The sequence below is a fragment of the Mycteria americana genome, chromosome 2 (assembly GCF_035582795.1).
Source record: "Mycteria americana isolate JAX WOST 10 ecotype Jacksonville Zoo and Gardens chromosome 2, USCA_MyAme_1.0, whole genome shotgun sequence".
Classification (NCBI taxonomy): domain Eukaryota; kingdom Metazoa; phylum Chordata; class Aves; order Ciconiiformes; family Ciconiidae; genus Mycteria; species Mycteria americana.
This window is the reverse complement of record NC_134366.1, coordinates 171,249,182-171,265,186: the sequence shown is the minus strand read 5'-3', so window position 1 is coordinate 171,265,186 and position 16,005 is coordinate 171,249,182. Positions and strand designations below refer to the sequence as shown.

At 39.8% G+C, this 16,005-nt stretch overlaps 1 protein-coding gene across 2 annotated transcripts in view; it reads right to left on the bottom strand.

Annotated features, from left to right (window-relative positions):
* DENND3 (DENN domain containing 3) overlaps window positions 1-15,232 on the bottom strand; it is a 41,832-nt gene extending 26,600 nt beyond the window's left edge. The window contains exons 1-6 of one of the 2 annotated variants that reach the window (XM_075495346.1): window positions 15,073-15,232; window positions 9,707-9,980; window positions 8,857-8,972; window positions 8,216-8,355; window positions 2,540-2,651; window positions 817-936 (exon numbers count right to left, since the gene is read on the bottom strand). In XM_075495346.1, the coding sequence (XP_075351461.1) occupies window positions 817-936; window positions 2,540-2,651; window positions 8,216-8,355; window positions 8,857-8,972; window positions 9,707-9,980; window positions 15,073-15,156 (846 nt within the window). In that variant the 5' untranslated portion in view covers window positions 15,157-15,232. Of the gene's footprint in view, window positions 1-816; window positions 937-2,539; window positions 2,652-8,215; window positions 8,367-8,856; window positions 8,973-9,706; window positions 9,981-15,072 lie in introns of those variants that run through there. The other variant, XM_075495347.1, reaches the window with a different exon arrangement.
* Window positions 15,233-16,005: the final 773 nt, after the last annotated feature.

The window sequence follows — 16,005 nt, the reverse complement described above, 5'->3', positions numbered from 1 at the left end:
TTGCAGAGGACCATTTAAGATTTAGAATTGAATAGGATAGACTATTTCAGTTGGAATTTTTATTCATAATGTGCACATGCAGGCAGAAGCCTGCATGGGTGGAAGAATGGGCATATCCAGAAAAATAAGCCAGTATTGCCTGCTTTTGGGACTGAGGTTATGAGCACCCCTGGAAAGAGGCCTCCAATCTGCTCTTTTTAGAGGAAATGGCACCAATAATACTGATGACATCGAGCAACCTAATTTAACTTCACAAGTGGCCTTTGAGCAGGGAGTTGGATCAGGAAACTTACAAAGGATGCTCCAAACCAAAATTATTGTACAATTCTATGAAGCACTGAAAAAATTATTTCCAAATAGCTTTTTGTATTTTCTTGTCTTTCTACACCATTTACACTTTATTTATATGAGAGTGCCAACTGTTACCAATCCATCCTACAGGTCCCTTTCTTACACGTGAAAAAGGTTCTTATGAATCTTGTAGAAATGCATGTAATGAGAATTCAAAATAAAATCTGTCAATCGGCTTGGGTATTTATATTTTAAAATATACTCTTAAGAAATTTAGCACCTATCGCTAACCCACAGGAGAAAGAAATCCAGTACGACTTAATCTAATCTGATCTATAAATAACAAAATATCTTAATAAGAAGTATATTTTATTGTGCCATATGTCTAATATGCAGAACTAACACTATTCTGAATTCCTGGGTTTATAATGTTTTTTGGGTAACTAAACATCTTGGTTTTTTTTAAACCACAAATTACTAGTACTGTCAATCTCTAATACATTTTAAAGTAGCAGTTAGTTTTACCTGCAGGACCTGTTCTGGCTTGAAACACAGCAACGGAAGATGAAGATCCAAGTCAATAATTGGACTGTCTGGATCCTCTCGTGAAGGAATTATTATTTGAAGTGGTTTCATATTAAATACCTGTAATCACAGATGTTTTCCATTTACTTCTTAATGAAAATGTTCCCACAACACATTTAATTCGGGATTTTAGTTCCAACTACAAAATATTAACATTAATTGAGAGCAAGAAGACAGATATTTGCATACTGCAGAAAACTGAAATAGAAAGAAAGGGAAATATTAAAAGACATAATAACTAGCTTGAAAGATTAACATGGACTTTGTCTCCTTTCATTCTCATAGGTTGTTTAGCCAATAAAACTTTAAATATATATAAATTCTTTTAACAAAATTAAACTCGCTTTGTTATAAGCATAATAAAATAATGCAATTTGTAGATACAACTGGGAAATCAAAAGTATTGATAAAATTCATACAGGAAATAGAAAAAATATTAACAAAAGAACTGAGCATAGCTGCTCAAGTTAAGAAGATAGAACAAGCCAAAACAAATGAGCTCTTTCAGTGTTTCAAATACTCCAGCTCAAATCTCTGGGGGCCAGATCCTGCACGTAATCCATACTTCAGCACTTAGCAGCTGCTTCAGCCAATCATTCAGACAATTTTCCAGCTACGCTATTTTTTCCTCTGCTCCTAAACCCTCATCCCAGGGTGAAGGAAAGCAGCTAAGGAGAAGTCCATGGCTGAAGCACTGTTTTCCTAGTAGCCATTTCAGTAGACAAAAGAGAGAGTGTGCAGAAATCACTGACTCGGCTAACATATACCTTGATTTGGGAAGGGTTATAAAGAAGAAAATACAGCCCACACATCTCAGCTTCTACACTGAATACAAATGTTTACGTGAGTTTCTCTTCTCAGCTAGGTCTTATCCAGGCAGCAGCCAATCCAGAACATTTAATCCACTCATCAGAACATATAATTCACTACACACTGTTCTGCTTCCCCAGAGTCATTCAGACACAAGAAAAGCACAAGTCCAGAGCTGTACATGTTGTTCCAGCAACTTATTTCTTTGGCCTCTTTTCTCTCACAGCGACTGCACTACTTCTCAGTCACACCACTGGACGTCCACCCATCACACAATCATAATGACAGCCACGAGCATCCGCATCAGACAGCATGTCTCAGTATCAGACACAAGACAGGGAACTCCCACACTTTGGTTGAGTGTTAGTTACATGATTTACTGGAGTTTATACATGTGTATTCAATGAGATGGCAATGGCATACTGTTCAGGTGAAAGGTAAGCTTCCATTCTTACAGAGCAGTTACAGGCTGGAGCTTCCAACTGCTTCTAGTAAAGATTATGTGCGCTGCCCTTCTAGAAACCAAAATCTAGATTATGCTTAGACCTACCCAGGCATCATCTCAGACAGTAAATAATTGGCATGAGCCAAATCCATCCCAGAACAGTATTAAAAATTAAACAGTATGGCCAACTGGTATGCCAGTGCTCAAGCCTGCACCCCGGTCACACCATTATTTCATGTACTAATAATGCATAGCTTTATTTTCAAAGCACAGGTATTGACATCCGTTTTATATCAGCAAGTAAAATCTCTGACCTGACAGTGAAGAATTTCCCCCAATTTATAGAAAACAACATCTTAGTGCTTTATAAACGTTAAAGTAATTATGAAATTCAGCATCAGTAATTACCAAGTGGAGTGGTCCTGGTGGCGGGCTGGGTATTAAAAATAATTTTGCTGCAAATTCTTTTATGTGCTCCTCAACATCTAAATCCTTGAAAGGTCGCAGTTGCACTAGTAAACTGAAATTAAATTACAGAAAATTACTTATAGAGAGTAACATGCAAACAGAAAAAAAAAAAAGCCTTTTTGCTGATAAGCTAGAACTAAAAAAAAAAAAAAAAATTAGGAGCAATGCAGCTATTATTCCAGCTAATTAATTTCTAATTTATTAGACGCTTTAGCAGTTCCATTTGATTTTAATGATGCTGCTCTGTCAGAAACAGTTTTTTTTACTTCCATGCATAACATACTACTGCCTCATATATATCAAAGGATGCAGATGGCACACTGGGTCTCATGACGGCAAAGAAAACCTAGAGGTGAGACGCAGCTAAAGGAAGTATCTTTATAGAGATCGCTTGAGGAACCAAACACCCGCAGCTGCAACATACTGCCATAGTGTTTCTCCCATCCCAAGCATAAGACATCAGCTCTGGGATGGAAAACGGCATCAGAGGAAAAGAGAGGTTGTAGACATGGGCTTAACTGCAGAAGAATGTAAAGCAAGAGCCATATTTAGCATAAAGCCTAGGCCTGCATGAACACTGCTCTTTGCTATTGTTCCTACCCATACAAAGAACAAATACTGTTGTGCAAACCTATCAACTGTTTCTATTTTAGAACTGTATTACCCTAGCTGTGTCAAAGCCACAAAGGTCATGCAGTTTATGTTATATGCCAGATCAATTCATCAACATTTAAACATACACGATATTAAGACTGCAAACCATTAAGTCCAATGGCATTTCTGAAATGTAACAATTAAGAAGTTTACATATTTGCAGTCAGAAAGGGCATTTTGTTCAATATAAGATTCACATTCGTGTTTATAGCAAAGAAAAAAAAAAGACCCCAAACCTTTACAAAATCAGAAATTTAAGCCTACAAATCTATATATACAGAAACTAAGAACTTAATATGGTTATATTCTCCCTTGAGGTTTTATTTCAGTTTGCAGTTTTACTGGTTTCCTGCAGAAGAATACTTGCTCTTCAGGAAGAAAGTGGTCTAGAAGGCAACTGAATAGGTCAAGAGATATATTGGAATCCAGGACATTGTATTTGTGTATGGCATTTAGATTCCTGAATAAGAATATTCTGTCATATATTACTGAGCTTTTAGCTGAATGAATGAGACATTTAAGTTTACTAAATTCACATTTGGAAACTGCCCTGGGCTGAGTACTAGGCTGTTACACATATTTCCAAAATGCCCATCAACTATTTAGGGGAGCAGAGGAGGCAGGGGGAGGGGAATTTAAGAATTATCAAAGAAAACCAGACAGTAGAGCCATCAATTTAAACAAATATGCTGTCACACTTAGTAACGCCTTGGATGTGGCCTAACAGCATAGGTAAACCTGCTTTTTTTTTGTTTGCTTGTTTGTTTTGAGACAAAAAGCACATATCAACACACCCAGTAAATGCTTCAACAGAAACAACCTGACCCCGATGCTGAAAAAGCAGCAGATGTACAGAAAGGACAGTAAGAGCTCCCTAATCAGCACACTGTGCCCATTAATGCACCGTAATAGCAGCTGACAGCTCTGCACTGCAAACGTCTGCGGCAATAAATGAAGTAATCTCTGAAGCATTAAAGCGGAGAGCTAAGGAGTTTATGAAGCTTCCATTACCTCTATTAACTGTCCACAGACAGATGTTTCAGAAAGCAAGAATGTCTAAGAATAGGTCCTTTGTACTGCCTCAATGCTGTGAGCTATTTGCACACTTCCACCTTTTCTCAAGGCAGCTGAAAGGACTCATACACAGGTTGGAAGATTTACTGTTTGAATGGAGCCTATTCATCCATCCAAGACGGGAGTTCATCCGGAAGGAGATTACTGCCAGGAATATTTCATTTTTCATGTAGTGTAACAGACTGAGGTAAAACTACCTGTGCAAGGTGCCAAAACATCTCAAATTAAAACTGAACCTTTTCAAATAATTACGTAGAATAATCCAACAGCCACAGTGTTGTGAAATGGTCTAGATGCACATCTGCTTGCTTTGGAGAGAGGCAGACACATTCCATTCAAATTGTTCTGGATTTGGAAGCACTGTACGCTAGTAATATGTGAATTAGTTATAAAATTAATTACACAGAATATGAAGACCTTTGTTACTATGATGAAAGTTTGCAAGTTCCCCTTGCAGTTCAAAGCACGTGCATGGATTTATAGTTTGACATTGCCTTTGTATCTCAGTTTGGTCTCAGTTTTCAGTTGTGATATCTACTATACTCTGCCATTTGAAAAGGTTTAGGAAGACGGGTTTTATCTGGGAATGCTTATGACAATAAAATGCCTTTGAGGACTCTTCTGAGTGACAACAAGTACCACCCCACCTCTAAGCAATCCTGTGCACTGCAGGTGCTGGAGAAAATAAGCTATGCACAGCAGAATTCTGGAGGAAATCTTTTGCTGCAGAAGGTCCTGAATGGAAGCAGAACCCCTTCAGATGCTACTTCAACATCAGGCCTTCATTAGCAATAATAAATAGTATTTTTTTCACTGGTTCTCACGAAGAAAGGGCTACACACTAGAAATACGTGATTTGAGGTCCACCAGCATTTTCAAATCCCCAGACTTCCAGAATGATTAATCAGTTGAAGCATCCTGCAGAACACCACTGAAGCATACCAAGGATACAAGTGTGCTGTTGAACGTGTTATTATTTGTTAAGTATAAGAGGCACTACTACTTGAGTACATTCGGTCAATGAAAACATATAATTAGATTTTTAACCCATTGGCCACCTGATTACAGCTAAGGCATCCAAATCGAAAATAACTCCCTTTCTGGTTTACAGGAAAATACTGTCAATGTTTTGTAATGTTACAAAAAGCTGAAACACCCCCAGCTGTACAGCAGCTCAAAATATACTGAGGTCTTTACTGTAATTGCTTATATTCCATTCTGAACAGCCACACATCCCAGCAGCTGTTTCATGCCATATGGAAAAATTTCAGTAACACAACCAAAATAAGGAAAACCGGTACCTCTCCACTCCTTCCTTTCCTCCCACTCAATACTCTGGCACAGTAAAATACTTTTTCAAAAAAAAAAAAAAAAAAAAAAAAGGAAGGGCTGAAGGGCAGACATTCTGAAATTATTTATCAAATAGTATTAAGGAAAAATATGTGGTGATCATGAGACTTAAAAAAAAAAACAAAAAAAACAAAACCAGAAGAAAATATCATGGAATCTTAATCAGTTGAGTTTCCAGTACAGTGGGGAACGCCAGCACCAAATGTGGCTTTTCCACTTGCATTCCCCCTCTCCTGCCAGTTACACAGACTTGCATCTTATATCCAGATGCAGCAGCAAAAGGGAGAGCGAGCTGTGCAACTGTATGACAAATTCCCCTGTTAAATGACCAGGACAACACACAGTACTAATGTGGAAGGCAATTGTCCTCTTGACAACTCCCCTGTAATTATTCACATATTCACAAATCACTTAAAGCTTAGATGGAGGGTTACTGATAAATCTGAACTCCACTTAGAAACCAGTACAGACTAGCTTAAAGGGAAAAGCTATCCATAGTAGTTAGCTTGGACATTAATGCTTTAAATAGGTGCAAAACCCTACTATATATGACCAAGGCAGGGATGTTTAATGTTTAAAATACCCACCCAGAGGCAGAAGTTTGCATCTCTAGAGTTAACTCCACCCGATTCCTGTCTGCTCTAAACAAATAGGAGACCTAGAAACATTTTTGTCACTTCTGGAATTTTCTGTGATTCTCCTGAACATTTTCCCACTTCTCCCTTAGTGGACTATTTAAAAATCCATTCGCAAATTGACTGCTTCTCCCAGCTCAGAGATGTCTCACTTCAGAGAAGAAATTACTCATTTATGAACATACTATACAAACCACTGATGAACACCACAACTGTAAAGCTGAATCTACACTATTTCCCACCCAGTGGAAAGCTAGTGTGCAGTAAGCTCCCATACAGGTTGAGTTCAGAGTGCAAAAGAAGGATGAATCCTATTATAAAGACTGGATATAAACAGTAAAGCACTACAGCTCAGGTATATAGCTCTAAGAGTTACATATGCAGATTAGTGTTTACTTGAGTTTTGAGACTATAAAAAGGCAGCAATGAATCAGCTCCTGCAATACCAACAGCTGATGTAATTGACTTAAACATAAGGAGTGGAAAAAGTGATCTGGGCAGGAAAGGAGAAAGGGAAACAAACATTTCCTTTTTATTTTACTGCTTATCTTGATTTCGCACTAACCTGTGAATACCTAGTTTCCACCACGTTGAAGTCCCTTGTCCACATTAAACCCCTTTACTAATGCTTTGAAAATTACAGAGCAGAGGTAGCACGAGTGTCAGTGGTGCGTTTGCTCATACTTAAGAGCTGCCAGAGTGACTCATTTCTGATACCACAGCTTTTTTGGAGGCAAACATCTGAACTGCCCAGGAGGAAGGCACTGCTTTGTTCCTCCAGGGCTCTCTTCATCTAAACCAGGGAAAGCCAGTCAGTGCTCCAAACAGATCCAAGCCCACAGCATTGGGAAGAAGAGGTGCATGGGGTGGGGAAATGAGTGCCCAGGTCTCATCCTGGTATTGAGTCAGGTTAGGGGCTAGCGATGCTCCTCAGCTAGCACCCAGGAAGCACATCCTTGCTTGCTCATCTGCTCAGCATACCAACCGCCAGGAGAACAAACTGGAAGATTCAAGCTCCGACCTAAAACCCTAATATCTTTCAACTTACGTATAAGAAGGAAATACCTTGCAAAAGGAAAACACCTGACTTCAAATGTGACTCTAGAAAGCTTGACTGGAATGTAGTGAAAAAAACTCTTCTACCTTTGGACTACAGATCTGCAAGTGAAGACTACCCAGTAATGTCCAATGTACACAGGCAGGCTCCCTGATGCAAGGAGTTTTTAATTCGCTTCAGAATAGAAGCACATAGTTCTTAACAATTTAACAATAAAGCAACACACAACCTCAATAACAAGACAGACCTATGTCCACTTACCTTTTAACTCATCTGCACTGCGGAGTATTTGAGTGTTTCTAACCAATGAAGTACTCTGTATCCTAAGATTTTCTCTCCTAGTTCTAAACAGCCAAGTAACCACTGTACTCCCTCAAGTGACTTGGATTATTTAGTTAAAGAATAAAGTGTCATTAAGTGCCTATTAATACAAATATTCATGTTCTTATGACATTTATTTGGTGCATTATAAAGAGGTTTTTTGTGCTTTCAAAGTGACTTTCACCAGCGCGGCAAAATTACAGTTAACCTTCTTCCAAAAAAACCCAAAATCTTTGAGAAATCTGTTCCTTGCAAATTACGATTTTCTAGACTTACCAAAAACCTCAAAGAAAACGAAGACAACATCATAACTCATTTCCTTGATATTTAGAACTTGCGCTTACTGCCTGGGTAACATGCACATTACATTTCTTCTTTTCTTCTCCCACACATCTCACACTACCATAACTTAAAACGAATGCCAGTTTTAGCATTATGCAGCTATCCTGACCACATCATGCAAATTCATGTATTAAAACCTGCACAGTTATTTCCAGGAGAAACACACAGGATAGTAAGTCTTACCAAGAAAGACAATCCTTGAGGGCATTAAAATATGGATATCTGGATATAACACAAATAGCGAATGGTACAAAACAAACAGGCATCTTCCCAGTCTGCTCAGATTCCCAATGGGCCTGCCCATTCGAGGAAATACAGCCACCCTGCAAGAAAACTACAGATTAATGTGTTTATGTTAATCATGAATTTCTGGCTGATATTTTCTTGAGAACCCTAGAGATATGATACCCAATCCCCTTCAAATTTCAAGGGGATTTGGATGCCTATCTCCCTTAAGCTCTTCAGAAAAATGTCAGCCTACAAGACTTAGACATACGTATTAAAAAGAACTTCAGTGCAAAAGATATTTAGAAAGAACACAGGGTACAATCTTCACCAAAAAAGTGTCCAAGGGACAAAGTCTGCTCCTAAATATTCAAAACTCCTAAATGAAATCTGTAACAGTTTTTCCTAATGCAATGCTGTTCCAATGCACTTAATTTACAATGGCAATATAAAGTATGATTTGTTCTGTATTCCTACTAACATAAAAACATATCTGTTAACTAGTTTCATAAATTAAACCTGACATTATTCTCAAAGTGTTCTGTCTTATTTTATATCTTTTAATATGTCTTAATAAAAGCATGAGTTACATAACATACTTGCATAGGCTGGTAGTACTGTGCAACAACACCGTATGTTCTGTTACCACAGACATCTGTGAAGACCAGGAAATGAATGTGGTCCTCTTTTGATTCAGAAGTTATGTAAAGTCCTCCTGCAATGAAGGCAGAAACCTTCTTTTTAACTACAGCTGCTTGAAAAGTGATTCATGACAAATACTGCACATTTCCACTTAATTTCAAGAGAAATGTCTCCTTTTAAGGGATTAAAATGCACATATGCAATCCATTTGATCTAAGGGTTGTTACAAAGGCTGTACACTGCACGTTACTGAAGAAGCAAAATATTATCTGATTATTCTGCATTTTAAGTGGCAAAATACAATAGATGGGTTTTGTTCACTCTTTTTTTTCTTTCAAGATATCTATAAGGTCTGCAATACTGACATGCATATTAAAATTTCTGCAATTAAACCTGGAGGAAACAGTCACTACTTCAGGTATATCCTAATACCAAATGAAAAGTGAAAGAGTGCTCAGTCACTTGAAGGAGGGCGCAAAATTTAAAAGTGTGTGCGTGTGTGCACTTCACTCAAACTAAGATTTACCAATAAGGGCTAAAGTGACTTTCGGCTTCCCTCTCTTGCAGGTGTTGCAGCTACTATTGCTAATGAATCTGTTTCGCACAACAGAGCCATACAGAGTAAGGGCACCCCATTCAGGTAACAGCTGCTTTCAGCACTGAGCTGCTCACAAGCAGACACATTTTTTATACCATGAAATACAAAGAGATAGAGAAGATGATCATAAAAAAAAAAATTGGCTGTACTCTAGGTCAAAAAATATGTATTAAAACAGTTCTCATTAAGAAGTGTGAACCCTACCGTACCTGGGAAGCATAGCTGTGGCAAACCAATAAGATCAACGTCCTTTGGAACTGTAATATCTTCAGTGTCAGGTGCTTTCTGGTCCCCATTGAGACTCTTGACATTTTCAATCTTTGGTCTCTCTTTTTTCTTTCGGAAAGACCGGCGTTTACTTTTATTCAAGTTATTACCAGCATTAATCACCTGAATATCATCTCTGCTGATAAATGGAGGCACAAATACAGAAAGAACTTCTGGATCAAGGGGAGGAAGACTTTTGGGTTTTCTTTGAGTACCCTATAAAAAAAAAAAAAACCATAACAAACAAACAAAAAAAATACAACACTACGTTGGCACTCATCCTGATAGGTTTTTTAAACCATTTTTAGCCCTGTTTCCTCTTTACCACTAAAATTGTGGGTTTAGAATACATTTCTTCTTCTTCCTAAAGAATTAATTTTTCCTTCTAATTTCTTGCTCTACATATATTAATGCGAGGGGAGGACTCTGGACATTTTCAGTAGGCAAAGAATCATTCTTCATCATTCGAAATGCACCATATCAATATTATGCCTCTGGCATAAGAAAATTAACAAATATCAAATACAATGTTTCCTCCTTTGAAGCGTTAGGATATACTTCAGCTATACTTAAAATAAACACTGGTAGTAAGAGAAACCAGGCAACAAATAAATGAAAACAAAGAAAAACAGCTGAACTCCCTAGATAAGTCTTTGTTCAACTTCAGGAAAAGCTACATTTTTCCTCTACAGAAAAAAAAAGAAAAAAAAAACCACCACACAAGCTTTCACAAGACAACTTTTAACTTTATAAGGCAATTAAGAAAGTACAATTTAAAAAGACAATCACTGTTACAATAAACACAATTTTAAGACACCGTGCAACATGAAGCCATGAAAATTTCTCTGTATACTGATGACTAAGTGGAACAGGCATCCCAAGAGCATGTATGAAATTACAACATTTTTTAGTAGGCAGCTTTGCAAAGTACTACCGCACTGAAAGCCCTGGCTGCCTTGCTATGAAAAAGCTGTGGAGAAAGCGATCAGGAGAGGAGATTTCCTCATACTTGGGAGCACTTTTTGTATTCTTGACCATATAGTAGTAACTGCATTTTCAATTACTTCACTGCAATTTTAATTCTTCCTGCAAGGTCAAAACAGCAAGTAAAATCTTTGTTTAGTCAACGGATATTTGGAAACAGGAAAGGCGAGCCTCACTGTGGCTAAAATGCTGTTTCATTTTCAACTTTTTGCTAACTGATTCAAAGATAGATGAAGCATACATGTTGCTTTTACCTTCAGACATGATGCATCAGTATTACTTGTATTTCAGATATTTCTTGAGAACCAATGCTGGCCCTGCACCATTTCCCTACTTTTTAAAATAGCTACAACATACAAAGCTCTATTGCTTCATTGAAGCCAGTCTTCCACCATCCAAGTTTTGGAACAGAAAGTCTCAGCTTATTTGTCTTAGTAGATGAGTCCACCAGTAGTCTTTTTCACATTGGAGCATCACAGGAAAAATGAGAAGGCATACTTACCTTCATGATAATTAGTTACTGTATCTTAAGCTCCACCATATTTTATAATAGGATACTTAAAAGAAAGTACTTCAATAAAAATAAGTGAAAAAACTCTTTTAATGAACACACGGAGTCTGAACTAGAAAGAAATTATAGTGGAAAAGGTAAAAGGTCAGATAAGTATCCACTGGGATATTAAAAAGATAGCAATGACTTTAAAAAGCACGCTACAAATTGGGGTATTGAGTGCCATACCCTGCCATGCTAAAAACTTCCAAGTGTCATTTTCCTTAGCTGGCAGCTGACATCCACTTCAAGCAAAGAAATGGGAAACACAGATAAATCCAACATGATTACTCTCAAAATAACATGCAGCTAAACATTTCAGAAGGAAATCAAGAATTAAGACTCAGCCCTGAGGCTGTTATGCAAGAAAAACACAGACCTACTCAAACACTAGCAACCTCAACTTGGCAGATTTGCCCTGCAGAGGTTTTCATACAAAGCTGCTTTGACAGGGCAATCCCTGACTTAGATTGAAGGCATCTCTGTGCTACAAAGTGCTGGATGAGAGGCAGCAACTTAATAGCCTCACAGTGTAACAGCTTCTAAAATGGCAGGTCCTTGATGTCTTGAACTACAACAAAGGCATTAAACACCATTTTTTTTTTCCACAGAACAGCACTGTCAGCACTGTCGCTGACCCAGTGACTCAGTCATCAGCATTCAAGTCAGCTCATATTAACATCTATGGCCAAAGTAATATTTTCTTACTCTTTCAGTTCATGGATAGTGAATAGGCAGCAACAGAACAATATTCACTTGTTTCTACTATTCTTTGACCATTTTATATTTTCTGCTTCTACTGTCACTTCTTCATTTTGAAATGCTTCCCTTCTGTCACTTTTTACTATCAAATGTCCTTGCATCATACATAGCTTCTTACAAACACTAATGCCTTTTCTTTCCTGTAATTCTGCAAGATTCCAGAAGTCAGGGATTTTATTCCATCCCCATTTACTGATTATGTTCCTGTAACAATGGTGCCATATAGGACATGGATAAGAGACAGACTTTTTACAATGAATACACTATTTTAGACACAAACAAGAAGTAGTGTGTTGAAACCACAGACCGGAGTATGATCTCTGCTATTTGGTGTTTCCTTGATCTCATTCTCCTCTTCCCATCACTGAAGAAGTTAATTTCATTTTTGAAGGTCATGAAAGAACTGGCTTCTTTAAGGAATAATTGGGCAGGGAAAAGTATGAAGCCTTAGAAAAATTAGGTTGGAAGGGACATCTGCAGGTTCTAGTGCAACCCTTTGCTCAAAGCAATGATAACTTTGAAATTAGATCAGGTTGCTCTGTGTCTCATCCAGACAAGTTTCAGATATCCCTTAGGAAGGTGATTCTTCCCTCCTTGTACTCCAGCCCTCATATAGCTTAGCTGCTTCTGGTCTCGCTCCCGTTTATCAGCAGTTCTCCTGTATCAAGGTACCCAAATCTGGGACGGTATTCCAGATGTGACCTCAAGAGTGTTGAGTAATAACAATAATAGTAATGATCCCTTCCCTTCGCCCGTGAGCTATGGTCCTGATGATGCAGGACATTACAGTTACTTTTCACTGCCACAAGTGCACACTGCTGACTAATGCTCAACTTTGATCACACCTCATTTCTTTCGCGCAACTCGACACCCAGGGGGGCATTACAGAAGAAGGAAAAAATTGGTTTGGTGGTTATGTCTGCATTAGCAGGGCCAGAAAGCATAATGCAGGCATTGTAAGAGACAAGATCTGTACCACTGACTGTGGTAGGTAGATATGAAACCCAACAACAGAGCTGATAGGAAGATGTGAGACATCTCACAGACGGCTTGCACATCACACTTGCCATACCAAAACCCAGCTTTATAGCTGAAGATAACTTGGGGGAAAGAAGTCTTATCAAAGATGGCTGTATGATCTTCATTATTGTACATCTCATTCCTACAAAATACATACTTCCAATGCTAAAAAAGTAACCTCTAGCTTAAAATAGCGGCCTTTGATCTCTTCAAATGGAAATCTGAGAGTGATAATTATCTTGGCAATAAGGACAATCGATGGACGACAGCCCAGAAACTTCAGTTGCATGAGCTTCAGTGAAAAACTGTATCTTTGCTCCTGGAATCCCCATCGATGACAGGTCAGTCATATAAGACTTTTCTTACTTTGGGAGAGGGTTATATTGTGTTCCCGCTGACTTCATTACTCCGTACTGCAATAAAATTAAGAATGCACAAACACACTTTCAAGACCAAGATTTGAAGCACTATCAAGATTTTTACCCTGTTGTTTGATCTGTAAATATCATCAGAGGTTCACTACTTTCCATTGAAATGTTCTTATTTTCTGTCAGTAAGGTCTCTTCTTTCTACATTCACTGAAATTAGACACAAAACACATTCCACCATTTCCTCATGTACATAGTGCTACAGAAGGAAAAGGAAATGAAGTAAATCTATAAACTTGCCCTCAGGCAGTGATTGAAATCCCTGTGGTGTAACAGCTTGCAGGGACATTACTATAATTAATATTGACAAGCGTAGGGACTACTTTCCTCTCTGACACTCCATTTTATATCTTGAGCAAAGAAACAATTCAAAACCTGTAGTGTGATCGGAATATCGGAATGGCTTCTACTTTTTGTAGCCAATTTCTTATTTGTTGTTCTACAGGTTTTTTGGAAGCAATGACATCAAATGGAGCAGACTGGAATGAAAAAGAAATTCCCCTTCTTTTCGGTTTACTTCTCACACAGATGCTGAAACTGATTTCAAAAGTCTGGTGGTGACATTTGTGGCACAACTATTTCCCCAATTTGCATGTATACATGAATGAGATCCTGGAATTTGAATCTCTGCTTAGCTGATCTCACTTAAGAAGTTAACATCAGCAAAAGCTGTCTCCTGAGCGAGTGAGCAGCAACAAGTTTAACAAAGACTTCTTTATCTAATGCTATTAGAGCGCGCAATCAAATTCAAGTTCAAGCAAGACAACCGAGATCCCTGGGAGCAGCTTGGCTTTTCAGCACGTGCTGGCACCACAGCTACTCCCACAGCGGGGCAGCTCATAGGTATCGAACAAAACCATCAGCACATTTTAATAAAGCAAAATCAGGAAGAGGACTTCAATTGTTAACTCACACGTGAAGTGGCTGTAATCATAAGAAAATTACAAACCACATATTCAAAGCAGAAACCAACTCATTAACTTCCACCGTATCTGAATCGCTCAGGTTGTGCCAAATTCAGAGCACTAAGCTCACAGGGATTTAGACCTCGTGTTGTCCTAAGGATACAAGTTACCAGGCTTTATTCCCCTATCTTTAGCTTTTATCTCCAACGGAAGATGAGAAATTGCTTATCATCCAGTAAAGGATAGGCATTGTTCAAGCATTTTGCTGTTCCTGTTTATATAAAGCTACGTTGCATTCTTCATCTAAGCTCAGACCTTTGAAAAAGTGTAATTACTTAACACTACTACCAAACTATCCCTACTTTGTTGATGATTGCCTGTCAGAACAAATTTTCTTTTAAAGTATTTCAGCTCTATCCCATGGTGACAGCAACAAGGCAACCCTATAGTTTTACTCAAGTAAAATAGTTTTACTCATACGGGGGAGAGAGGCTCGGCCAGGGAGGAGTTGGCCCGGCTCAGACTCCGGTTAGACCGCCGAGCAGAGAACCGCGCTGACAGAAGCTGCCCCACCGACCAGCCGGGGCACCCGGCCGGCGGGCACCGCCGAGCGCGCCCGCTCCCCCCCCGCTCCCTCACTGCACCGAACCCCCTCTCACCTGGAGGAGCGCCCTCACCCGCTCCCTGGGCACACCGACCAGCAGGCAGATCTCCAGCAGGCCCGAGGGCAGCACGTCCTCCATGGCACAGCGGAGCAGGGACAGCCGGGACAGCGGGCTGCGGCGGCCCCTCCCCGCGGGCCGGACCTTGCTTGGCCGGAGGGGCGAGCACCCGCGCCCTCACACAGGCAGGCGCGCTCACAGCAGCCATCCCCGCCCCTCACGGTAATGCACGCTTTGATTGGCTGTCTTCCCCGTCGCTCTGAGAACCTATGACCAATCAGAACGGCAGCCTGTATCTGCGGCGGCCCTGCTGGCCGGGCGGGGGCGGGGCGTGGGGCGCGTGAGCTGAGGGCTGAGGTACCGTCCGCCTCGCAGCCGCACGGCGGTTGTTGTTGGCCGTTAGTCTCTTTCTCCTCACCTCGTCTCTCTGCCCTGCTGGGAGAGGCCCCGGGGAAGACGCTTCCCGACCCAAGGGGGAGGTCACTGTTTTCTCCCGGCCAGCCACGGGCTGATTTCCCGGTGGGGTCGTTGGCCCAGAGGGGCTGAGGTGCCTCAGGGCTGCCCGTCGTCGGCGCTTCAGAGAGGTGGGTGAAGTCGTGGCCTGGTGCTTTGATAAGTTGTGCCATTCCCTGCTGTTTGCTCCAGGTGACTCAGTAGGGGTATGTGACTGCCACTACATAAGAGTCTTATATTTATCATGGGTCATAGTTTCAATGAACTGTAAGCATAGAGGTGATTGCAGACTGTGTGGTGCTTTCACTTCCGGAGCAGCAGCGTTCTCACTGGAGCTGCCTGCGCAGCAGAGAAACAGCGTAGGGGAGTCCAGCATTTCTTTGTGAGCTGTTTAATCTAAATGGACAATGAGTCACTCTGTATGTATTGGCTCTGTGTAGATTTTCACTGAGAAATGTGTTTCCTCTGGGAAATAAA